We start from the raw sequence: 25,397 nt of genomic DNA, 5'->3' as shown, positions 1-25,397 counted from the left end.
TGCAGTGATCAGGCACAGGGCTTCTTTAGGGTAGCCCAAAAAGCTCTGGTTGACTTCCCCTAAAGTTCACCTTTCCTCTCTCCCCCAGCTTCTTACTCTGCCATCCACATTTGCTCCCAAGCAAGCAGCTGTTTACCCTTTCACCACTGTCTGCAATTTTGCTGACTTGGTATCTTCATTTAGTTTTTATGATATGGCTGCCCTGGTACTTTCTACCCTGGCCATCAATTGTGTTAAGTTCATACTGCTTTGTTTTGACCATAGTGTACTGCTGTTTCTCATCCTACTGTCTTTTTAGAAGTGACGCAAATCAGGGTTAACCACTGGCACATATACTGTAACATATCTGTTTATCTCCACTCCCCAGCAAGAGGGGTAACAAAAAAAAACAAAACAAAACCAAAAAACATTTGATATACAAAATAAGCGGATGGTAACACAATGCCAAAAATAGCTTATATGTTAAGTGCAAGGGAGAAAAGCCTTGATATAAAGCTTGATTGCAACAACATTTCAATTTACCAGTTTAAATACAAGACTTGCATTAAAATATTTCTTGCTCTCTAAGGTGATTTTTTTAGAATTTACATACACATATCCAGTTTAACACTTGACAGTAGTCTCATGAAGCATTCAGAGAGTATAACTTGATAAGTACACACTGTAGATACGAGTGGTTAATGTCTGTATGACCTCTTCCTTCAAGGGTTTATAACATTATGTTGAGTACTAGCCTCAGACAGGTGACCAGCCACCTGATACAGTATAATACCCCCAAGCCCTTCCCCAAAGTCCCACAGTCAACACTTCCAGTTCTCACTGGATCCAGATGGTGTTGCCTCTTTCTGGTCTGCGAGACTCCACTGTCAGTTCTCCAAAAGTGGAGAAAAACTGCTCCATTTCCTTCTGCAACATATCATTTCTCTTCTCTGCATCTTCCTTGGCTCGTTCTGCATTGCGCATTTTGATTTCTACCATTGTGAACTTCTTCCGCTCTTGATCCAGTTCTTCATGCAGGGCTATCATTTCCGTCTCTAGGGTGAGATTTCTCTGCTCCAAGCTGCAAAAGGAAATAAAAGCAGACAGCTCCTGAGCAGCACTCCTTACTCACTCAAGCAGAAATGCCCACCAACAACAAATTCATATTTTTATCATTTACAAAGCTTAGACTGAATTTTTGAGAGGTGTAGCTATGAACCATGGCTTCATCAATGAACCATTCTCATAAGGCAATCTCTCTGGTAGCTCATTTAGAAAATGCCTAGTAACAGCCACTGGCAAGGTGCACAGTAGCAAGCTACGCCATCTAATTTTTCAAGAACAGGTTAAATATTCCTTTTTCTTCTGGAAGCGTTCACACCCAGGTCCTGCTGCAATTGTGCTACTGTCACTTACAAAGTCAGGCTAATGCCCTGAATGCCTTGTTTCGCTGCTAATCTCCTTTCTTCATCTGATTTATCTTCTACATCTATTTGCAAACATGGATCGACAACAAAAATAATGATCGTATTTCAGATCCAGCTTTCCAATGGAAAGCATTAGAAATCCTAGTAGTACTAAACACACAATCATCATGCATAGTAAGCATGCAAAGAAAGGCTCTATTATACTATATACTGCACTGAAAATAGCTATGTGGGTGAAAGACTGCGATATTCCGTATGCTGCACTTTCACTCACAGCTACTGTTGCCAGTAGCTCTCACATACTGCGATCCAGCTATGACTTGCAGTGCCAAAGGTACCAATGCAAAGAGCTGCAGTGCAACACAGGTGAGACAAGTCCTGAACAGCTTTATGGAAGGACCTTTATTGCAAATAGTGCATTCAGCTCTGCACTGCCATGTACAGTACTTAATACTAAATCCACACTTTAAGGTTATTTGCTGATTGTTATAGCCATCCATCCTGGTAACCTCATTGTATGTGAGAAGAGTCCACACTATCTGTAGACAAAGATGTGGCTCTTCCTTGCCTTCTTTAACAGGTCCGAGCTGGGAAGGAATGGTGAAGCAGCAGCACAGAGATAGGACAGTGAGCAGAGGTAACTCCCAGATGCAGTGGTGTCTCAAGAGTAATGAGGACACTGGAAAAGGGTTCCAGCAGTTTTCCAGTCCTCAAAACTACAGATGGATTAAGTTATGCACTGCTTTCACCAATAGGTGATGCCCAGTTACTCTTCTGGAGTACCTGGTATCAGTTACCTCAGAACTGAGTTACTGTTCTCAGTTCTGGAGAACAGGTATCAAACTAATGAAAACACTGTGAGAGCCTACTGATTTTGGGATATTATACAGAAACCCACATGGTTCTGGCTTTACTGTTGACAACAATAGGATAGCATGTCACAACCATGGCAATCAATTGCTTTGAAACAAACTCCTTTGTATCATGATATCACAAACACAATATCAGAATATGTCAACACTGAAAGATGGGAAACTGGGTGGTGAGCACTTAGTGACTGCAGCTAGTGCAGATTGCTAGTGAGCCACAAGAGGGAAAACTGCTTGCTCTGTAGATGGCAGCGAGATGGGAGAGCCAAGCTGTCTTACCTTTTTATCCTTGTTTCATACTCTAGTTTTTGCTTGGCCATCTCTTGCTTCAAGCTGGACACCAGGCTGTGCAAAGCACTGTGATTGTTAGTACTGTTGGCCACAAATGTTTCACTGTTATCGCTGCTGCTGGTAGCTCGGCTGCTGTGGCCCCCCACACTCCTCCTGTCACTTTTGTTCTCATAGTCACCCGAGTTTGAGAGGTCTTCATGTGGTGGTCCATCCAGCACAGAGTCTTCGAAGTTACCCGCATAAAAGTCCTGTTCAGGGCAGGTGGTGGTGGATGAACGACAGGAGTTGGAGTGCTCAGGGAGGGATATTTCACAAGAGGACGTTGACCAGGTGGCACTGTCCACACTCTGTTTGTCCTCAGAGTTCACCATAGAGAACTGCTGGTGGACATTGTCATAGGTGGAAAGCCGGTTGTGCTGGCCTGACTCACTCACAGACTCCTTCTGCTTGTTATCCCTCAGTGTGACATAGCCATTGGGCACCCAGCCCGGGGTCCGACTGTTGAGGGTGGTGTTGTGCCCATCTGTGCTGGAAACACCCATCCTCACACCCCCATTCTGCACGCTGTGTGTGCCCATCTTAGTCACTGGTCCTTTCAGGGATGATGTTCTCCTGGCTTGCAGGGTACAGTTTGGTAAGGTCTGGCTCTTCTCAGGGCCTTCCACAGAGCTGCTGAAGGACCCATTGGTGACAATGCCACTGCCTTTATTGAAAGCAGGATTTTTTTTCACCATGAGTGGTGGGCTTCTGGTGACATCTGGTTTCTGGATGCTGTTCCTGGGACTGCTTGTCTTGCTGCCTGGCATAGCAGTTGGGGACTCATTGTCCATGCTTCCCTTTTGGGGTGACTCAGGTTTGTCCCAAGAGCAGCGCCTCACTGCTGTCTCCTTGGTGTTGTTGTTTTCTTTGTTCTGCAGCTGCCCTGCAATTGTCTTCTTTGGCAATTCATTGTTGTTGTTGCATACCTCGGGTCCCATTTGAGGGTCTGCATCCTTGGGAAACAGCTCTTCATGTTTGCTGATCATCACTGACATTAGCTGCTGGACTACTACTGTACCTGAAAGGCGATACCAAGCACATGGTCACTACTGGCCTATTTTAAGGCATTAATATATTTTATCCATCAGATTTCACAAATATACAGTAAAAAATCAACTTATACAAACATTTCATCCACCTGTGTAACACCCTGAGTGTTTAAAACACTTGAAGTGCCTCTGACAACTGGGCCAGATCAGCACCACCTTTTCCTTCCATGAAACCAAGCCAGCAAGACTCACAGACCTTTAAGAACAGGAACTTTTGTGAAGAAGCTATTACCGTGAGAGTAACTGCATCTCAGGAAGACCACAGAAGGAGATAATAGATAACATCATTGTAAATGGGATAACACCATTGCAAATGATGTGGCTAAACTCAACGTGGCAATCATTTTTAAAATCAAAGTCTTATTCTGGCACAGCACATTTATTTAGTAGTTTAACAGAAAACAGGCAGTCAAGGGATTTGCAGCTGCTGAAACTATGCCACATTATAGCACAGCACGGAACTAATGCAAAGCACAGTTTGCTACTTGCTGCAATAAATGGCCACCTTTCCTCTAAGGAGCCACCCCTTGGCGTGCACACTACTTGACTGCACTGTAATTTACACACTGACATTTACAATTGGACTTAGGGTAATATAGACGTGCAACTTTATTTTGTTAATCAGACCCTCATTAAGGATTATTAAGAATATTTCAGGAACAAGGTCAAGGTAGTCAAAATAACCACCCATTTTCCAGCTCCCAGAGAGCCTTCAGATGTACACTGTGCCCTTCTAGTCCACAATGTCCCACTGTGCAATATCATTTCACATACAACTCCTTTGCATTATTCTAGCTATTCTGTATACCCCAACGTTTAAAAATACAACTACTAAGAGACAATTCAATGTAGGTACCTAACAACATCTTTTTTAGTTTTCCTGTTTGTTTATTTGCTGAGGAAAATTCACACATTAGAACTATGCATTTCTAATGGAAAATTTATTTAGCACATTTAACTGTATTCCTTCTGGAAACATTAGGTGTTATGTGCAGAATTTTGCACAAACATTGCACTGTACTCAGTACTTTTACTACTGCATTGGCCAGGAAAAGACTGCTTCATGATTGGAATTCTGGAAAATCTCTCTTGAACCAAACTAAACCAAGTCCTCATCCCCATTATACAAGTATGGTTACCCATAGCTGCATGTTTGACTTTGTGCAAGAAAAGCACTTTGTATCTTCCAAAAAGCAAAGAGCAGGGTGGCCATGAGCTCCAACTGATGCACAGTCTTTGTTCCTATACATTTAACTCTGCACAGCTCAATTGCAAATCAGCATTGTCCCATTTCAAATCTTGAAGTTATGCTTAAAACAGAGTCATAAACCTCCTTCATCAAACCTGTTTCTCATTAGTTAAAAAAAAATCCCTTTGATTTTATTTAGGAATGGCTAACTCCTCTCTTCCTACCCCAATTTTCTGTTTGCCTAGGCTGCCCCAGGTGAGCTGAAGACGTATTGTATCCCATCAGTAATTGTCATCCTGTGAGATACCATTCTCACTGACTCCAATGGTATAAATCAGCTCCGTGACATCTCTCACTAATTCCAGTCTATTAAACAATTTGAAGTACTTTTTGTACTATTTAATGCAAAAGCTTGGAAAAAAAAGGGACAGTTTGCTGCCTGACCTAGAAAAACATTCACAGCAGTTATCTACCAGGCTGCTAAGCTCTAAAGCAGTGGCAAGGTAAGAGAAACTATTATTCCAGCCAGTCTGTCAGTTCTGAAGATGCAGAAATAGGTTAAAAGTGAAGTGATAGGGAGCAAACACACACACACACACACACACACACACACACACACACACACACAGACACACAGACACACAGACACACACAAATGTAACTCCTGAGAGATACGGCAAGAGAGTGGAAGAAGGAAAAAAAGCAGGAAACTCTTACGGTTTCTCTTTTCTAAATACCACTGAGAGATGATGTAAGAGATGTAAAAACATGACTGCAATGACACAGTGAAGCTTATCTCTGCACCACTGTATCTGATAGTCACGGTGCATTTGAGACAAGTATGTACAGAAACCAGGGGGAAGCCGCAAAAGCTGATTTAAGAGCATTTGAAGCTGCAGAGATTTGATGATGCTCATGCAGTCAGTAAATATGCACATACATTGGACACCTGCTCTTGCAAACCATTTTAAGTCAAACACATGATCAAACAATTCCCTGTGACAATAAGAATCCAGGCATTCAAGTGAACATGATGATTAAGTGTGGAGAAGTCTGGCCAGCAGGCTCGAGGGAGGTGATCCTGCCCCCTCTACTCTGCTTTCATGAGACCCTACTTGCAGTACTGCATCCAGCTCTGGGCCCCCCAACACAAGAAGTATATGGACCTGTCAGGGCAAGCACAGAGGAGGCCACAAAGATGATCAGAGACTGAAGCACCTCTCCTTTGAGGACAGTCAGAGAGCTGGGCTTGTCCAGCCTGGGCAAGAGAAGGCTCCAGGGAGACCTTCAAAAAGCTTCCATTACATGAAGGAGGTCTACAAGAAAGCTTTTTACACAGGCATGTAGTGAGAGGACAAGGGTGAACGGCATTAAACTGAAAGAAGGTAGATTTAGATTAGATAGCCAGAAGAAATTCTTCACTACGAGTGTGGTGAGACCCTGGCACAGGGTGCCCCATCCCTGGCAGTGTTCAAGGCAGTTGGACAGGGCTTTGAGCAACCTGGTCTAGTGGAAGGTGTCCCTCCCCATGGCACGGGGCTTGGAACTGGATCATCTTTAAGATCCCTTCCAAACCAAACCATTCTCTGAGTCCATATTTAAAAACCCTTTCCACATGAGTTTTTTTGGCTTCTCTGAACTACTGTTCAAAAAGCTAACCCTGACCATTCACTGCTTTCATACATGATTTAGAAACACCATGTTCCTGTTCATAGCCACATAGTTGTTTTAAGAATTAAAAGGAAGAAGGAAGAAACATAAGTCTTCAGAAGAACAAGCAGATTAACAAAGTATGGAAAACTGTTGTATCTGGGGAAGAGAAAATCATCATACTCACAAAAAAAGAAGAAAACAACACACTCTCAAATAAGCTATGGACACTGCATTTTTGAGTTTTGGTAAAGTTTTCAGTGTAGAGTCTGTGTACAGCCCTAACTTCTGAAAATGATAAGTAAATCTCAAATATTAAGCAAAAAAGGGTTTGAAGGGAGAAAAAGCATCATGTACTTTATGGAGAATTAGTCACAATTTATTATAGGAGGAGATTGCCATGGCCATATTTTTGTCTTAATATAGTAAAATGTTACAGTGGAACATTGTTGTAAATAATAGACTACAGCTGACAATTTGATCACTGGTGTGCCAGAAGGGATGCAATATATACCACTGCTCTGTGGGGGATTCAACAAGGATCACTGCAGTATGAACCTGTACTAACTTTTTCTCACCCTGAAGAACCACCAGTAAAATATTAACTGCACTCCAACCACACATGCTGAATGAAAACATGCCATATTTGCAGCAAGTTTTGAGAAAAAAAAGTGCATTTTTAGTGAAGTTGGCAGGGCGACAGCACACTCTCATACAAAGTCTGTTTGCAATGCTCACATTCCAGTCACTTTTATAGTAATCTGCAAGATTTAACACAGAAGTTCATTTAGGTTGAAGAATTCTGTGTCTATAAAACAGATAGATGGAAATTACTGCACATATTACATGGACTGTTATGCACTGTTAATAAACCTAAAGACATTCCTTACTTCTATTACAAGTTATGTACAGGAAGCTCACCTTCCATGATAGTCAGAGGATCTTCCACTTTGGGGCGAAGAATGTTGGGACCAAAAACAGTAGCCAGATTTTGCACACTCATTTTGTTTATGCCTGAGTAAGACTGGACTTCATCAAGGAATCTGTGGGGAAGAAAGAGGCCTTTAAGGAGGGTGTAAAAAGGAAAAGAAGTCAAAGTATGTGATGCTTTCTTAACATAGTTCAATTCTTCCATTCCAAATCCTCATGGAACACCTTGAAAGCTGAAGGCTATACTCCTCAACTTCTTCAGATTTTCTTCAAAATGATACATGCTCCATCCCTGGCAGTGTTCAAGGCCAGGTTGGATGAGGCCTTGGGTGATATAGTTTAGAGCGAGGTGTCCCTGCCCATGGCAGGGGGGTTGGAACTTGATGATTTTAAGGTCCTTTCCAACCCTAACTATTCTAGGATTCTATGATTCTATTGATAACGAAGTCTAAGTCTCAATCTGGACTGACTACAAGACAACTCTGCTGAAGACAGTAACTTTCTCCGATGTAACTCATCATCTACTTGCGTCATAGAATATGGCCAAAATGCAAACTGTCAATTTTAAAAAAGTTGATTTTTTTGTTTAATGCTGAAAACTTCCTCTAAGTTCATAAATTGCAACTGTGCAAGACATGATTTTTACAATCTTAGATATATCCATGAAACTACTCTATATACTACAAGATACACACAGTTTTCAAGGATACCATGCTTCAGGAGTGTACAGACAGGGCAAGTAACTGCAGTTAGAAATGGAATCAGGGATCCTATAAAGAAGACAGAATATATAAATTTCTACCTTCTTGCGTCTCTTGTGGAGTGCAGCCTGCACTCCTGACAAGAGGGAAGTCATAACTCGTGCACCTTGATAGGGCAAATTAGTAATTAGTCATGCAGTAAACCCGTAATTTTAGTGCATTGACTGAAGTTTACTAATCCTCCGACTCTGAGTAATGCCTTCCCTTCAGGGCACATACACAGCCAGGTTTGCCTGTCAGCTCAGAGTTATAAATACCATAGTGATATTCTTGCAAGAGCACTTACCTACAGATATATTTCAGCAGATTATAATTGACAGCTGGCAGGCTCTTCACTTGTTTCACCAGTTCTATCAGGCCCTTTAAGTGGTTTAAGGGAAAAAAAAAACCAAAGTGGGGAGGCACAGTTTCTTAGTATTTTACCAGAGACTAAAAAAAAGTCAGTAATTCCAATTACAAGGTAATAAACACACCACTGAGACTGCAACATTAAATGCTATATACACATTACCATCAGAAATAGCTTGTAGAATCCATTTTGGATAGGGAAAGCTGTATTTGGCTAAAAAAGGATTGACTCTGGATAAAAATAAACAAGTAAATAAATAACTTGGTTTCATCCTGTCTTTCCCTCCTTCTTCACTCTTCTTTTTTTGAAAAGCAGCTCCATTCGCCCTGATGATAGCAAGGCTGAGGCTCCCAGGAACTATTATTTTTTGAACTAATTGGTGTTTTCATATGAGAACCTATTTGGTTATATTACCCAGTTCTGTCCCATACTAGATTCAGACCAGTAAACAGTTATTTCAGTGTGCGCCCACCTGGGAATGGGACAAGCAGAATACCACACACTAATTTCTGTACCCTGTGGAAACAGACCCTGGCTGAACTTATCAACCAGTGCCTTTAGACTCTTTTTCAGTATGGGGTTGGTTTTTTTTTGGTACTTTTCCACCATCAGCAGAGTTTTGATTACAATATGATACAAAAAAAAAATGCAAATCAAGATATGTGGATCATGACGTTGCACAAGTTTGCTCTCTCTGTGCTAAGAAAAACCCCAAGATGAATAGCTCTTTCTGTGAGTGCACTTTTAACTTCTGCACGGAGAAAGGTCAACTGAAAATCTAGTCAGACAGCCTTACAGTAACACTGCTAAACCACCATAAAGAGAACTGAAGTGGCTCACCAACTACAGTAATGATATTCCACAAACTGCCAGTACCAACTCCAGAACTAAAAGGCCACTGTAACTTAAACATGCTTTCAAAATGAATTTAATAAAGTGTTTGTGGCCTAATTGCTGAGGAACTACATAAATACATCCTGGATGAAGTTGATATAAAATTACTACATATTTAATCTGAAAATTAGTATCTCTGCAAACATAAACTGCATGATGCCTAACTGAAGAGCTATCAGGTGCCTTTGTATTGGAGCTATCAAGCATCAGAGACATTCACAACACGCACAAGCAAATAGATGCAACTTTAGCTATGAGGATCCCCTGCCATAACTTGTGCAAAGAGAAGCTCAAATTAAACCAGCTGAACAGCCCACTCTCGCCTTTTGCAAGCAGCTGACAAAAATTTGCTTCTTGTAGCAAGCTGTAAAGAACAGCAAAAATAAAACCAAACCAGTCTGATTTTGGTGGGTGAAAGAGATTATAACCATAGAAGCCACTTTGCCACAGATCTTTCCCTACCCTCCATTCCATCAGATGGGAACAACTGCCACCTCTGCTGTTGGTAGTCATCAGCTGAAGGCTCAGAAAGGAGATGGTCTCAGTTAGAAAAGAGGGGCTCCTACTCAATTAATTAGAAGATGAGGTAGGAGAGGTTCCAGTTCCAGTCAGATTTAAAATGTCAAAAAGGAATAAACAACTTGGAAACTAAGGGGAGTACACTGAAATCAACAGAGTAAGCCTATTTGTATTGACTTTGAAAAGAAAATAGCAGGTTTGACCTCATTATCCATAAGCACACAGAACAATGTAAAAACAAGCACTTAAGTTTTTTATGTCCTCAGACTAATAAGTTGTAGGCCCATACAACTGCAGGGCACATATTATCCCTCAGATCTCTTATTTTGATTATTTGCATTTTGTTGGTTTAGAGGAGCCTGGAAGGTGGCCCAGTTCCAGTGGCCCACGTCCATCTTTTTGAGGCCTTCTGATTCAACTACAAGCAATGAATAGAGTCCGTTGGCCTTCAATTAAAAGTCAGTAAAAGTTGGCTAAAAGTAAAATCCTGATGCTTAGAAGAAAATGACCCCTGATTTAATGGCACAAGTTGAACAGCATCTACCAAGTCCCTTCCTTTTACAGTTTGGAAGTTCAGAATTATAATGCATAAAAATAGAAGTCTCTTCCATACAAAATGGAAGCTATTGACCACAATAATGTCTACTTTAACTGAATTCAGCAACGTGCAATAAATACAGCCAAGTTTATGCTATGGGCCTTTATTTAGACTTCCAAATTACCTAGGTGGCAACAATTTTCATATAAAACCAGCCTCAATTAATAGATGCACATCTTAAATTAAGACTGGCAATCACTAGGTTCTTTCCTCCCCAAAATCAGAACAGGTTATAACATGTCAGTCTTTTATTTTACTTTACTCAAGTTGCCAACTCACCATTTCCTCATCCTTGCTGAGCATTTTGGCACAGGAAAGAAAATCTTCGTATTTTGCATATGGTATGACAGGTTCTGGGAGTTCCCTTAAGTACAGCTTAAGCAGTGATGCCACCGTGTGCACATCTGTGTTGCTGTTGGGTTGGAATAAAGAAGTTGTTACTGTGAATCAGGATAATACTGTGAGACTGACAAGTGAAAAACTGCCACATAACTTTTAAACTGTCACCCCAGATTTTACTCTTTGGTATTATATGCATGTATAGATCATCACATCTGTAGTCTGTTTTGTTTTGATTACTGGGGGGCGGGGTGTTGTCCTATAAAGAAGATGGGATACTTACAAACAAGTCTGTCACTTTTGCTGATTTATTGCCATGGATAATTACAAATAAGGCATTATTTGCAGGCATAGTCACTGAGAGGATCCTGACAGACATCTCACATCAGGCATGCAAAATCCATCTTAACTGACACTTTTCATTTTCACCTGAGCCAGCAACCAGGCATTCCATTTATACAGTGGGGATTACTGACCTACCAAAGATGGGCCCACTTCCCAAAACATGCCCAGCATGTCGCGATTCCACTGTATCACCATCTGCTCTGGTATCAGTAGTAAGAAAGCAACTTCTAAGGGATACCATGTATACCACAGGAGTTTAGTTGAAAATTCCCTGCAGTTCTTTCCCTGAGATGCTTCTTTTTCCTATGGGCTCCCACAGAATGACTAGTGTGCTGTTTAGCTGTACCATTACACCAAAACCTGGATATACTTTACACACACAACCATAAATTTATGGGAAATGAGTTTTAGCTCTATCCTGTACTGAGTGAGCTAAGGCATCGCAAGTCATCAAATAGAAAATGCCTGAATGCTAACACAACAGGTAACATTATAGGGCTGACAGTCAAAGACCTGGTATGACAAATGCTTTCTCATAATTACATTGCAGAAATTTTAGTTTTCTTTGGACACATCTAGTAGGAGCCTAGGCTGTTTATCATGCATACTAAAAGTAAGATGATTGGGAGAAAGATCAAAATCACAAGTTCAGAATATGCAATAAAACTTTCTTGCATGTTTCTGTGGTGTGTCAATTACACTGTGGTAACTTAGGAGTACTTCTGTGAAAAGAAATAAACAGAAATAGATAAAAACAACAAGTTATCATGAAAAAAAATGCCTGAGTTACTTCTGACTCCATGTCTGGGTTTAGCCATTCAGGCATTTATTCAAACCCTTACTGGAATGTTCTACATGCTTTTTCCCTTGTTTAGATAAAGAGTTCTACTGCAAGCTGATACCTTCCCCTCTGACCTCTGAAAAAAATCAAGATCATGGATACTAAATTATGCTAATTTCATTCATAAGAAACAGAAAATGCAAAGATATTTCTACACTGCACGTAACTGTGGGTTTCTTTTCCATTTAAAACATTTTTAAAGGAACATTTTTTAAACTCACAGTCCCTCAAAGGGAACGACTGGTATTTGACGCACTTAGGCTTTCCTAGAGGTATGTTAATCATTATTTTGGAATGATCTCTGTTAAAACAATAATGGCTTTTACTAAGTTAAACCTTAACAAGAATGATGGGAACAACCTTAGATTAATGTGGTATGGTATGGTATGAGCAATCTAAGTCAAAATAGAAGAAGAGAAACAATAAAGCACTGTATATATTTAAATGTTAACCACCACCACCCTCCTCAAAATAAATTCCCAGAGAACATTTTTGTTTCAATCATGAATAATTCCCAGCCAAAATTCCAAAAAGCTCTATAAGGGAAGCACTAGTGCAAATCCACATTTTTAAGGAAGGCTCAAATTCTAATTCCCTGATTGCAGCCCTCTACTTGTAGACTGGCTTGAATTAAAAACAGGAATGGGGTAAACAGTGTTTACCCCACCTTGCTTCTTGGATGCATGTACAACATATGTAAGGATGTTTCATAGTCAGTACTACACATGAAGTAGATATAGTTGTACTATGTGATGAGATTTCAAATCCTAGCTCAGTGTTGGGCTCTAACCTTGACTTCCACCTAACCCCCAATCCAGATGCAAAGTAAGTGGATTGACATCCTTGCTAACAAAACTCTTTTCACCACCCAAAGGTTTAAAACCCAAACCGCAGTAATTTCTTAGGTAGTTGCTTGCATGTCTTTGTTGCCATTGGAGCTATATTTCAGAACACAATCATGGCATGCATGACCTGGCAGTTGCCACTATTCAGCCTTATCCAAGAAGCAAACTTTATAGAGAGATCTTCAGTTTCCTAAGTTGTCAGTGCTTCAGGAAAGCAAAAAACAAATACAGAGGGAAAGACTTTAGCTAGCCAGATTCTGAAGGACAGCAGCAGCTAGAGAAAGCAGATGTGAACTGGCAGCCTTAGGACGTTGCAACAGGAAAGCGAGAACAGACATCGATCTGCAGAGAATTAACTCTGATTGCTGGGCACTGATGGTCTTTCTGAAGATTTTATTATTATTATTTTATTATCTTCATGTCTTGCTGAAGAACTGAACAATATCTTGCCAGAGACTATTTGCATAAAACAGAGAGGCCTTTCCAAAACACAAAAGATTCAAACAGGTGGATTGAGATAAATTACTGAGAACATTAAAAGTTAGCACACTGGGGTCCCAGTGAGTGGGTTAAGGAATATCATCTTCCCTCCTTTGTACTGCCAGGATCATGCTTTGTGTAGAGTGATTTTACCCTAGTCCCTCAGTGTGAAGTAGAATACTTGCTTTTGCGGGCCAAATGCGAGGGCAATACTGCAGACTGCCACAAGATGGAGGAATTGCAAGATAAGATTTTGGAAAATGTGTTTTGTTTCCTTTATCGCCCCCCCCCCCCCAAACTGTACTGGAACACTGATTAGGACTTAATCTTTCTATACAGAAATTACCATACCGATTTTGGCAGCATAAACAAACATATGCGTACACACACACACCCTGCCTGCAAAGCTCTTTGGAATTTTTAATTCTATTTAGCAACAGACAAAAGCCAGAAATTTTCTACTTTTAAAGTAACTATTGGTATGAAGATGCCAATACTTTTTCAAATAATGTAACTAAAAGAATGCTTCATATACACTGAGGCCTGATTAGACCTTGGAGTCTAGCAGCACTTTTCCCCCGTTTTGTTTTACAATACAGAGGGCAACTTAAAAATGGCAGACTTTAGTTTTAATCCACCTGTATTTTAGGTGTTTCAATCCACAAATCCCATTAAGTGCATTTCAGACACAGAGGACAGCCATTTCAAAGGAGTGTGGCACTGCAAGGTCTCTTGAGGATTAGGAGCATTTATTCCCTTTCCAACCTGCAGTGTTCTATCCACAGTTTAAGTCAACCAGCAGCATTTATGTATCTGCCTTGAGGGCATTTGTGTAGTTTGTAAGACATGGATCTTCCCAGGGCTGTTAGAGGACTTTTTCCTAGACTTTGTCCAGCTACAACTGATCAGTTTCAGACAAGGAGGTACTTCTCCCTTCGAACCTGGCCTTGCTTATATTCTAGGACCATTACAGCTACAGAAACTTAATGATTATACCCATCTTGGTATTTCTTTTGCTATCTGACAGTGTAATATCAAAGTGTTCCATGATAACACATTCATAATTAACACGATTACAAGTGTTCATTAACAAATATTAAAATAGAGCATGTCAAATTCCAGCAGAAAATCCTCTGTTATCTAAATTGGAACAACCCTCATTAATTGAGGTGGACTTTCTCCAAGTGCACAACGAATAATTCTAAACTTGAAATGGGAATGACAAAGCACAAAGCAGAAAATTGAATTCAATACAAAAAGCATCAGCAAGCTGAGAAACAGCCTACTTTGGCACAGCGTGGTGGAAAGTTTGAGAAAGATTACTCACCCCACCAAAACATTAATACTGCTTTACTGTTGATATGTTTCCAAAGGAGCATCCCCCACTCCACCACTGTCCATAGAAAGGCATTACAAATGCAAATGCACCAGTCATCACACCACACGTATTCAAAGCCCCATTCATCTGAACTTTGTCATCAATATCCCTCATGGCATTGCTGTTTTGACAGCACTTTCCTTTGTGATACCACGGACACTGTGGAAGTGGCTGTCAAACCGATTACACTGCCTGGAGATTTTCACCCTCTCTGCCATGAGCGAAAATTACTGAAGCCCAGCAGGCCACCAGAAATCCACTCATAACCCTCACACATGGACAAGCAGACAGCATGTTCAGTGAGCTGCAGTCGGACCTTCAGAGCACAAATCCAACAAGCCCTTCATAAACTCTCAGAAAGGAAATATTAACAGAGCAAGGTCACATTACAAAAAGATTAGTGCTGTGCCAAAAATAGCTCTAGATCATGATGACACATAAACAGTCTGCATAAAGAACAAACAGTAGGGAACAACAAGCTGTGAGGCTATAATTCAATTTAGGAGTTCTGGTAATAATACATCGAGAACAGTACAGTTCAAACAGTCTGTGAATCAGTACCTCCTGAAATGATTAGAATTACAGCTCCATCATTTCAGATGTATCACAGATCACAATCCTGGAAACAGTGTCCCTCACCAACATACACTGTACCCACTGCAACATTTGCTGTGTCCCTGCTTAGCTGCATCCAGGTCTATAGAGTATCTCTCAGACGAGTATAGATGTTTTCCTGACATGGGAGGATGAGTTCCTAACTGGCTGTGCAGTGTATACCTTTGATGCCAGTCTGCAGACAGCTTAAAGGAGATGGCAGAGCCCATGATAAACCAGTGATGAAATACAGAGTAAAGCAACATCAAGAGAATATTACAAATGTACATAACCACATATAGAGAGAACCAGAATATTGTTACTGCTGAGAAGACAGTACCCAGAGGCTAGGAGGGCAAAGTTTGTGTTCAGTAACGTTATGGTGAATCAGAAATGAATCAGAACTGATTTTCGAAGTCAAGCTTTGGTCCAGAAACTCAAAGGTCAGGTAAACTGCATAACATTTGATTGTCCTACATGATTTATTCTGTAAGCATTACTCTGTATATAATTTTCCTATATAATGTGTACCTAGCACAAGCAGTGTACTGTGCCTAACCTAAGTACCAGATGAAATTTTGCCTACAACTTGCGAAACATATGAAAGCATTTCCCATTTTAAGCCCTGAGCTGTCTGTCCTCCTTGCTGCTGCAAGAGCCTGGCTCTACCTTATATTAACAATTATATCAATTCTTGGTTTACTGTTCAGACTGAGAAAACAAAAAAAAAGAAACGCATACTCTGTTCCTTTGTCCTTGTGCTTATGATGTTTACAATCTATGCTACCTTAGAATCATAGAATAGTTTCAGTCAGAAGGGACTTTCAAAGGTCATCTAGTCTAACACCCCTGCAATGAGCAGAGGCCCTCCTCAACTAGATCAGGCTGCTCAGAACCACATCCAACTTAGCCTTGAGTGTCTCCAGGGATAGCCAGGAGCTGGTTATTCAGGGGCCTAACCACCATAAGCAATTCTGAAGATCAGCAGACTCTATTTCCAAGTTAGATATCCAGTTCAGTAATTAGCAGCTGATTTCATTTGGGCTAAAAAGTGATGCTTTAAAAGCAGCAATGATGACAGCAATACAGAACAGACAAATGAAAAGACAAACTGTACGGAAGGATATTAAAAATTGCTTAGACAAATTTAGATCCTTAAAGAGAGACAATGTGCTCTTTTAAGAAAGGTGGGCAGAGGCCTAAGAAACAAAAAAAAAACCCACCAGCTCCAGTGAATATGCTGCTAGGTTGGTTCAGAAAGACTGTTCAGCTTCTGCAAGATTTTGCAGGGATTGTAAGTATATATAAAACATGGAAAATCACCACAAATACACTACCTGTTCTTGCTTACTGGAAGAGAAAGCCATAAATCTTGCAACCCTAAGAAAGGATGCTTTAAAAAACACACTGTCAGAACTTCCACATAGTAACAAAATGTCATGCTTTCTTAAAGGTGACCATGGCCATCTAAGAAGGCATTTGTCACTGACAAGGGAAATACCTGGCTGCTTTTTTTTTTTTTTTCCTTTAATCATAGCTGACACACCAACTCCATTTCTGAAACTGAAATTTATGCAAAGCAACTATGAGTGTTCATTCACTGCCAGTAACTAAAAACACACTCTCCTACAGCAGGATACCAATTAAACTGATTTTATAACCCTTGCATCACATTAGAAATTTGTCTCCTAATGTATACTTAATTGCTAGACTAGATCTTTAAGTTGTGCCATATGCAGAGGTTATTTCTGCTAACTAGTTAGAAAAACGACTGGAATTAGAAAGGATGTGGAAGTGGCTCCAGAGGCAAAACCGATGAGCAGCCTGTGAGGATCAGGGAAGGAAGCCTGGGACAGGCAGAAGCAAACAAGAATTTTCCCAGTTGTAGCAGTTGTACGTCCCCTTTCTACAACTGTGAAAAATACTGACGGTCCAGTTTTCATACTAAAGGGCCTGGGGTGTTGGATGTTTCAGGTCAGATAGTGGGTTTTCTCATTTTGAGTTTCACACAGTGGTTCCACATACAGCTCATGATTCTTCGGCAACACCTCATCGAACTATGAGATCAAGATCAAATTAATACATAAAGAGTTTTGCCACTCTCCAACTTGTCCTGTCCTGGACTCACTTTGAGCGTTATAAATGACTTCAGAATCAGAACATCCAGCTACTAACTCATGTGAGAGCTATCACTTGTCAAACACGTTTCATGTTCCAAAACATGGCTGCATTTTCCTTAAAGCAAAGCTGGCTTACTACTTATAGAATCATAGATAGTTAGGGTTGGAAAGGACCTCAAGATCATCAAGCTCCAACCCCCCTGCCATGGGCAGGGACACCTCACAGTAAACCATATTACCCAAGGCCTCATCCAACCTGGCCTTGAACACTGCCAGGGATGAAGCATTCACAACCTCCCTGGACAACCTATTCCACCGCCTCACCACCCTAACAGGAAAGAACTTCCTCCTTATATCCAATCTAAACTTCCCCTGTTTAAGTTTTAACCCATTACCCCTTGTCCTATCACTACAGTCCCTAATGAAGAGTCCATCCCCAGCATCCCTATATGCCCCCTTCAGATACTGGAAGGCTGCTATGAGGTCTCCACGCAGCCTTCTCTTCTCCAGGCTGAACAGCCCCAACTTTCTCAATGAGTTTACTACTTCTACCGCATTTGTTCTGTGGTCCTCTTTGCCAAAAGGCTGCAGACAGGAATGCAAGAGGCGGCCTATATTGTTTAGTCATGGTGACAGCTTATTGTAAAGAAGTGACAGTTCAAGTAAATATCGGCTTCCATGAATGAAGAACTGTTTTATAAAATTTCAAGGCCAGGTCAGGTTGGATGGGGCTTTGATCAACCTGGTCTCGTGGAAGGTGCCCCTGCTCAATGCAGGGGCAGTTGGAACTAAGATAATCTTTAAGATCCCTTCCAACCAAAACTATTCTGTCATCTATATATGGGTAGTGTCTCCACATTACCATGGACAGCAGATGAACTCTGCAGAAGAGAGGATCTGTGCCTCTGGACTCCATCTCCCAATGGCTATAAGGTCATGATGTCAGAGATCATATTTCAAAGCAGTACTAATCATGGCTGAATGATCTTACCTTTGTTTTTGCTTTTAATTCTAGAAGTCATGTATTGTACTGAACTAGCTAAGAAGTCATGCATTTTACTGAACTAGCTATGAAAGCATAAAAGAACAAGGATTATTTATTACTATTTTTTTCACACAAACATATGTAGAAGCCTACACATGTATCAAAGCCTCTTCATTTGTTCTAAAGTCTTTGTTTGACTTACATGCACTTATACACAGAAAAAACATCAGTATGAAAAATGGCAAACTCCTCAAACATCAGCTCTTTGTATTAGTTCCAACACAGATGACAGGAGCTAGCTTTTCTCCCAGTCAGCGCCAGTGACCCGGCACCACTAGAAAAGTTGACCTGGATTCCATTGTTTCATGCCCATCAACAGAACCATCAGCTCAGCTCTAACTGCAAAAATCTTTATTGATGTGTTAGAACAGGCAAAATGTAAGTTAATAAACAGAAGCTAGGTAGATTTTGCACTACTGGACTTTGGATTGATAATACCATACAACTATAGATTAAACAGTGATCTTGAGATTCATGAGAGAAAGCAAGCATGAGCCCCTAATGTATATGTTTTTTTCTTTAGTCTTCAGCAGTGTTTCATATTGTGGCCACTTTCCAAGAGTTCAGCTTTGCCAAATAAGTTGCACCAAACCTGGAGACCACGCTGCTGTTCAAGACAATGGCAAGTTACCCCCAAAAAAGGTAATCACATAGGAATTATAAACACTGTGAAACGAATCTCACCTCAAAAGCTTACGAAAGAACAAAAGGTTGGAGAAGAAAGTAGATGCTCAGTGGAAACAATGGCAGACAGATAGAGATAGAATTTATGTTTGCTTGACTTCTGGGCCATCGCTACACCTAAGCCAAACTGCTCCAAACTTAAATGTCAGAAAGTAAACAGCAAAAGTACCCTTCACAATGAGACACACAGACATACAAGGTCAGTGTTCTATAAATTTTCAGCTTCAGAAGCAGAACTACAGGACTAGCAATTTATAGGCAACTCCTGCTGATGTTTCTAATTGCTATAGTAGAGATTATGTGCGTTCTTCACAGCAGTAGCATGTAAAATATCTTCTCCTTTTCATCTACTAAAGCTCAGCTAGCATGCCTGTTCCTGGGCTCATTAGTGCCTGCTACAGATGTTGCCACATAACCTTGCAAAAAATTTTTTTGTGGCTAAGCCCTGGTCTCATATGTTCCAAGTAGATAGAACTTGCGTACCCCTTTCAAGCTGTACCTCTCAGTGGGTGTTCAGTACATCATCTTCCTGGAGCTGGGGATTACTTGTTTCCTGAAGCATTTCCTCCACAATTATTTGGCTCAAAGACATAGGAAAAAAATAACCTTCTGTTTCTGCCATTTCCCTACTTGTATTGCTAGTAGATATGACCAGTAATATCTATCTTAATGTCCAAGTAAGGAAAACATACTGTCTTGGTTTCAGAATCCATTTTCCTTACCCAGGGCTTAAACCACAGCACATACCCAATGGATGCTTCTGTACCATTTTTAAATATGTTACACAGTATTTCAGCAGCCAGGGAGTATGCTACAAATATTTATCAGCTAACATTGTCATTTCTTATAGTCCTCTGGCTCCTTAAAGCTATTTTCTGGTCAATTATCCTAACCTTCACCTTCCAATGAGAAACTAATAAGCCTCATAGGAAGACAATTGACTTTTCCAGAACGTTATGCATCTCTTGACATTTCTTAAAGTGAGGGTCAGGACTGAGGAAACTGTTGGAGATACAACATTGCACATGTTTGCTTTCTGTGCACCTATAATACACATACCTCCATGTGTAACAAATTTGCTCACTTCATAGGAATAGGGAATGGAGAAAGCTAAATGATTTCCAGCAATCAGGTCCATATCATGTCATGTTTTTGTACTAAAAGATCAAGTATGCTCTCCTTCCTGTTTCTTGCATTGCTACCAGTCAAAGGACCCACAAAATAAATGTAACCTTTCTCCTAACCCACATTAGGCCCACCCAAATTGGAGTGAAGTACCTGGATTCCAATTTGGAGGCTTATTACAGATGTCACTTAGGGCACATGCTGAGGAAAACCACTGTCTAACGGCCTTGGGAACTGGAATTTCATTACCACCATATTAACTCCAATCCAAGTTAAAAAGTCTATGTGGCATTCATAATCCACTGGTTCTCTTTCTCTAACTGCACACTCTGAATGTTAATTACTGCACAAAAATTAATCTTACAGAAGGCTAAAGCTAAAGCTACAGCTGTGTAGAGAGGACTGGGTTCTTCCTTGACCCAGAAAATCCTCATTAATTCTTGCAAAATTTGCAAAAATGTTGGAATACAAATTGGACCTGGACCCTCAAAACCACGTAGGTTTGTTATTATGGTCTTTTATTTTAAAGACCAAAGGCCCAAAATTGTAAAGGAATACATAAAAGTAGACTTCCCTTCCAGTCAGTTTTATAGGTAACAGAACATATTGAACTTGGTGATAAGAGCAATTCTTCTTTTGTGGAACTGACTAAATGCCAGCATCACCACTGTGTTTCAAACGATACCAAGATCAAGGCAATCCAGATATTTTTGATTGAGCCAAACCATTAGCAATACTTTTCCTAAACAGCTTTTCACAAATGGAAATTCTCCAGAAATCGCTTTGAAATCGGACATCAAAGCCAGAAATAAAAGAAGACGTTTTAGTGCCATAATAGGAAACATATAGAAAAACCTGCAAGACCATGTCATTCTGTCTGTTGCTGCCACGTGTTTTACAGCCCTGTGGGTCAGTCAGTAGAACAGATTGTGTCCTGTCAAGGCTTCAGGGAGTTGGGAGAGATGGAGGATTTTACCTGTCAAAAGAAGGCTTCTCTCCACAGTCAAATGCATCTTGTAACTCCTTGACAAGATTAGCCTGCCCAGGCAGTCGAAAAAGGCCTTCTTCCTTCAGCCCCCGTTGTCGAATAAAATCCACACACTGTTCCACCAACATCGGAGCCAGGCGGTTCCCATAGCGCTTTTCGTATCGGACAGTATCTTCCAGCTTCTGGCCAAAAATACCTGCATGAAAAAGAGAGCTGTGACTTGGTTGAGATCCATAAAAAAAACATTTGAGGAGCCAATGTTTTCTATTACAACCCATACAATTTACCGGTCATTTAAATGCATGTATAATTCTCCTTTCTTAAGAACAAAATGCTAGATTTTGCCTTTATATTCTCATGGAAATACAATGCTGACATATTTTACAGCAATGCTTGAAATTATTTAAAATATAATACTGTAAACGACTTTTCAGATCATAAGCACAAAACCCAGAAATAATACAAGCAGGATTTTCCATCACAAACATTCTGAATCAAGTGGTATCTCCATTTTCTTTGGTTCATGCCTATTAAAAGAACCCTAGTTCCTGTACCAGTTTCAATGGCATACAAACATTACCTTTACACATGGAGAGCAAAAGATTTATAAATATAACTCAGGATTTTGTTCTTACTAAACTAACTTACTTGGGTTTCTCACATAAAGATTACATTGCTGTAACGTGTTACCAATTGCATTATCTCTGTCGGCTTTAGCAACAATAAATTTTATGCATGAAGTAAGATACTGACATGAAGGTTGAAATATATCAGAGGAACTGCAGGGAAGATGCATTTGCATTTAACCTCAAAAGAACATGGATGATTTTTTTTTTCTTGACAGAATTAACTTCAACTTCTGAGGGTATCATTGCTACCACTGGAAAGACAAATACTTGTCATAACTTATTTTGCCTCTCCCTTTCAAACTGCAGAGCCAGCCATCATAGACAGCATCACAATAATGTTCAGGCATGCCACCTGTGAGGGAAGCTCTCACTTGAGACCACCATTTGTTGAATAACATTGCGGCTGAAGTGAGGCAATTCAATTTCTAGATAATAGCAAGACAATGAATAGTTCTAAGACAGCCATGATCAGAAACTAAAGACCAAATAACTACCTATGCTTGGAAGGCTCCTTTTCCAATTATGCACACTATAAAGTGTGTGAAGGGTAAGGCAGTATGTCAAATTGCGCCCTTCACTGAGCACACACTGGTTTAAAAAGATCCAGCAACGAGAACAGAGTTGTTTTGGTTTGCTTTTTCTAAATAAAGCCCAAAGTTGTGCTTGCCAGCTTTTGCTTTTGGCCCCAAAAAATTATTCACTAATAAATTACAATTACATGAACAAGTAATCACAAGCTAAGGTAGCATTCAGATTGAAGCACCCTTCAGTATAACCTTTAATGTCCACATTTTTCCTCCAACAAGGTAACTCACACCTCAGGGCAAAGTTGCCTTGCAACTTGCAAAGTTCCAGGATGTTATGGCAAGCAGGCAGTAAGCTGCTAGTCACCATACTGAAGGTTTGGGGTTTGTATTTCAGTGCAATTATTTTTACTGTAGCACAGGAAATAACTGGAGACAGAAACTGATGTCCAGTTAAGATACCCAGAAAGTATTCTGAGATGCAGAGCAGCATATTTTATGATTTCTATGGTACCCACACTATCAGATGCCAAAACCAGGACTAGGTAAGGAACATGGACATTCCACAGTCACTCTTTATTGGCTCACTTTTTTTCATGTTGTACAAAGCCCAAAAGTTAGCAAGTAAAGAAAGAATTTGTGAGATTTCAGACCAAGTCAAGCTTAGAATAATACTGACTGATGTAGAATAGTTGATGTCCATAAAGTTCAGCCTCTTCATGCTGGCAGAGAAGTTTAAGTAAGTTTTCTTAACTCTTTTAATTAAGAATTAAAAAATCCTAACCCCCCTAAACTGCCTATGGGGATGGCAGGAGTATTAAATGTATGAGTTAAGGATTGTTGCTGGTCAACATGAGGGAAATCCTCAAGTCACTCCATTTGCTAGACTCAGGAGGAAGGCCCACTGAAAGTCAGTTAAGGAATCTGTGTGATTATGGGAGTTTAAGGATTTTCAAAGTCCTTATGCAAGAAGGCTGCTGTTCAGTTCACTCCCTTCTGGCCAAACAAGCCCCATTTCCTCTGCCTCTCCTCAAAAGGCGTAACCATCTTGGTGACCCTTACTTCTTTATTCAGCTTCCTCAGATTGATCTCCCAACTCCCCCACACATACACCCTTTTTTTTAATGTATACAATATTTGGAATATGATCTAAAAATGCTGAGCAGAGGGGATTAATCACTTCCCTCTCTCTGCTGGCTCTGCTCCAGACTGCTTTCAAACCTTCCTTGCTGCTAGGTCTGCTGCTGGCTCACATCCACTTTACTGTCTCACAGGGTACCCAGGTTCCTTCTGCAGAGCTGTTTCCCTGGGGTTATTCCTTTTTAGCTATAGGACTTGGCCATCCTCCTCCAATTTGTCTTACGAACATACAGTCTGAGCTTCCCTTCAACAGCCCATGAGATCTCTTGGTTTTAAACACAAGAGGTTTTGCCTCTTTCCAAACAAAATTAATCAGTATAAGATAGGATATTCCACTTATATGATGTACAAGTACAACTCATGCCCACTGGCAGTACAATTAGTATAAGTTAGCTTTGTCCTACTGGCTATACTTTCTTCTGTCTATGCTAACATTCTTTAATCATTCATGTGCATACTGGAGCTTACACTCACAGAGGAAAGACTAAGTTCTCAAACCTACCAGACTGCTCTGAAACTCCTATTAGTAATGACACTGCAGTCAAAACAAACCACTTCATAGTAATGCATTTTTTGGTATGCTGCCTTCCCTGCCTCCTTCCGCCACTCCCCCTTTAATTTTATTATCGTATCTAGCAGATAACAAATAAAATCAGAATAAGAGGGTTTTGTACAGGTAGGGAGCAAAACCTGTTCTTGTATTTACATAAACACAAAATGTATTGAAAACATGTGGCAATCATAAATTGTTAATGCAATCATGAAGCATTAAGATGGCTGTAACTAGCGTCAAACAGTATTTTTTAAGACAAGTAGAAAGTAACAAGTGATATCACACATAAAAGCTGACATATATTAACAGATCTGACAAACTTGGTTCTGTGTTGTACCAGCAAATCACAAGTACTGAATGAAGAAAATCTTAAACCCCCAAACCTATATCTGAGGAAAAATCAAACTTGGTATGATGGAGAGTGTCAAAGGAAAAAAAAACAAGTAATCCAAATTGGAGCCTATAATTTACCAGATCTGGTCCCGTAAGTGTAAACACTGCACTATTTCTACTACTGACTGCAATAAAGTGCATTGTAAATTCAGGGACTTCTATTGAAACACTTAAAATACACAAAGCTAGCAATGCCTAAAGGAGAGACAGAACAACTACAACACTTGTCTCAGATTTAACAGGTTGGATTCAGATCCTACACAAGCTTCAGAACACAGCTGCATCAAGTCTGGTTCCATATATACTTCATGGCTGTAAGGGTACATGTATGAGCCCTCATCCTCACATACCAGATAAAGCGTCAGGGACTTGGCTCCCCATCTAGATAAATGGTGATAATACCATACCACACTCAGCTTTGCGAAGCTCATAGCTAGTGTAGAAATGTTGACAGCCACGTAGTAACCTGGAGTTAAAACTTAATCTTATGGAAAATCACCACATAATTGTGTGGTGCTTCTGAAGTCACCATTCACTACACTCTGCATCCTCCATTTGTTTGGCATTGGAATTCACCTCAGGCAGGCTTGGTTTGGTTTTAAAGTCTATGCTGAACTTCTCCAAAGGAAGCATTTCCTCCAGCTAGCATGTGCATAACACCGCACCAGGCAGCACTTGGCCCTGGAAGGAAAGCAGTCATGATAAGCCTGCATAAATACTGGCTTGAAGTTACAGACTTGCTGATGCCTCATGGAAAAAATACTCTGGTGCCAGGGGCAGAAGTGGTGGAAACATGACAACTTTACTTCCACACCATGTTGTCATAACTT

General features: G+C 40.3%; 1 protein-coding gene across 12 annotated transcripts in view; it reads right to left on the bottom strand.

Annotated features, from left to right (window-relative positions):
• Nucleotides 1–333: 333 nt before the first annotated feature.
• Nucleotides 334–25,397, bottom strand: part of ARHGAP24 (Rho GTPase activating protein 24) — a 210,554-nt gene continuing 185,490 nt past the window's right edge. For 9 of the 12 annotated variants that reach the window (XM_061350913.1, XM_061350914.1, XM_061350917.1 and 6 more), the window contains 6 exons: nucleotides 21,317–21,524; nucleotides 10,824–10,956; nucleotides 8,471–8,544; nucleotides 7,415–7,536; nucleotides 2,555–3,623; nucleotides 334–1,060 (listed from right to left, as the gene is read on the bottom strand). In XM_061350913.1, the coding sequence (XP_061206897.1) occupies nucleotides 817–1,060; nucleotides 2,555–3,623; nucleotides 7,415–7,536; nucleotides 8,471–8,544; nucleotides 10,824–10,956; nucleotides 21,317–21,524 (1,850 nt within the window). In that variant the 3' untranslated portion in view covers nucleotides 334–816. Of the gene's footprint in view, nucleotides 1,061–2,554; nucleotides 3,624–7,414; nucleotides 7,537–8,470; nucleotides 8,545–10,823; nucleotides 10,957–21,316; nucleotides 21,525–23,160; nucleotides 23,204–24,645; nucleotides 25,249–25,397 lie in introns of all 12 variants that reach the window. The other 3 variants (XM_061350920.1, XM_061350919.1, XM_061350921.1) reach the window with 1 other exon arrangement.

This window comes from Neopsephotus bourkii, unplaced genomic scaffold (genome assembly GCF_033783945.1).
Source record: "Neopsephotus bourkii isolate Nb327-2 ecotype Australia unplaced genomic scaffold, CSIRO-AGI_Nbou_v1 NB_547, whole genome shotgun sequence".
Lineage (NCBI taxonomy): Eukaryota > Metazoa > Chordata > Aves > Psittaciformes > Psittacidae > Neopsephotus > Neopsephotus bourkii.
This window is presented reverse-complemented; position numbering and strand designations above follow the sequence as displayed.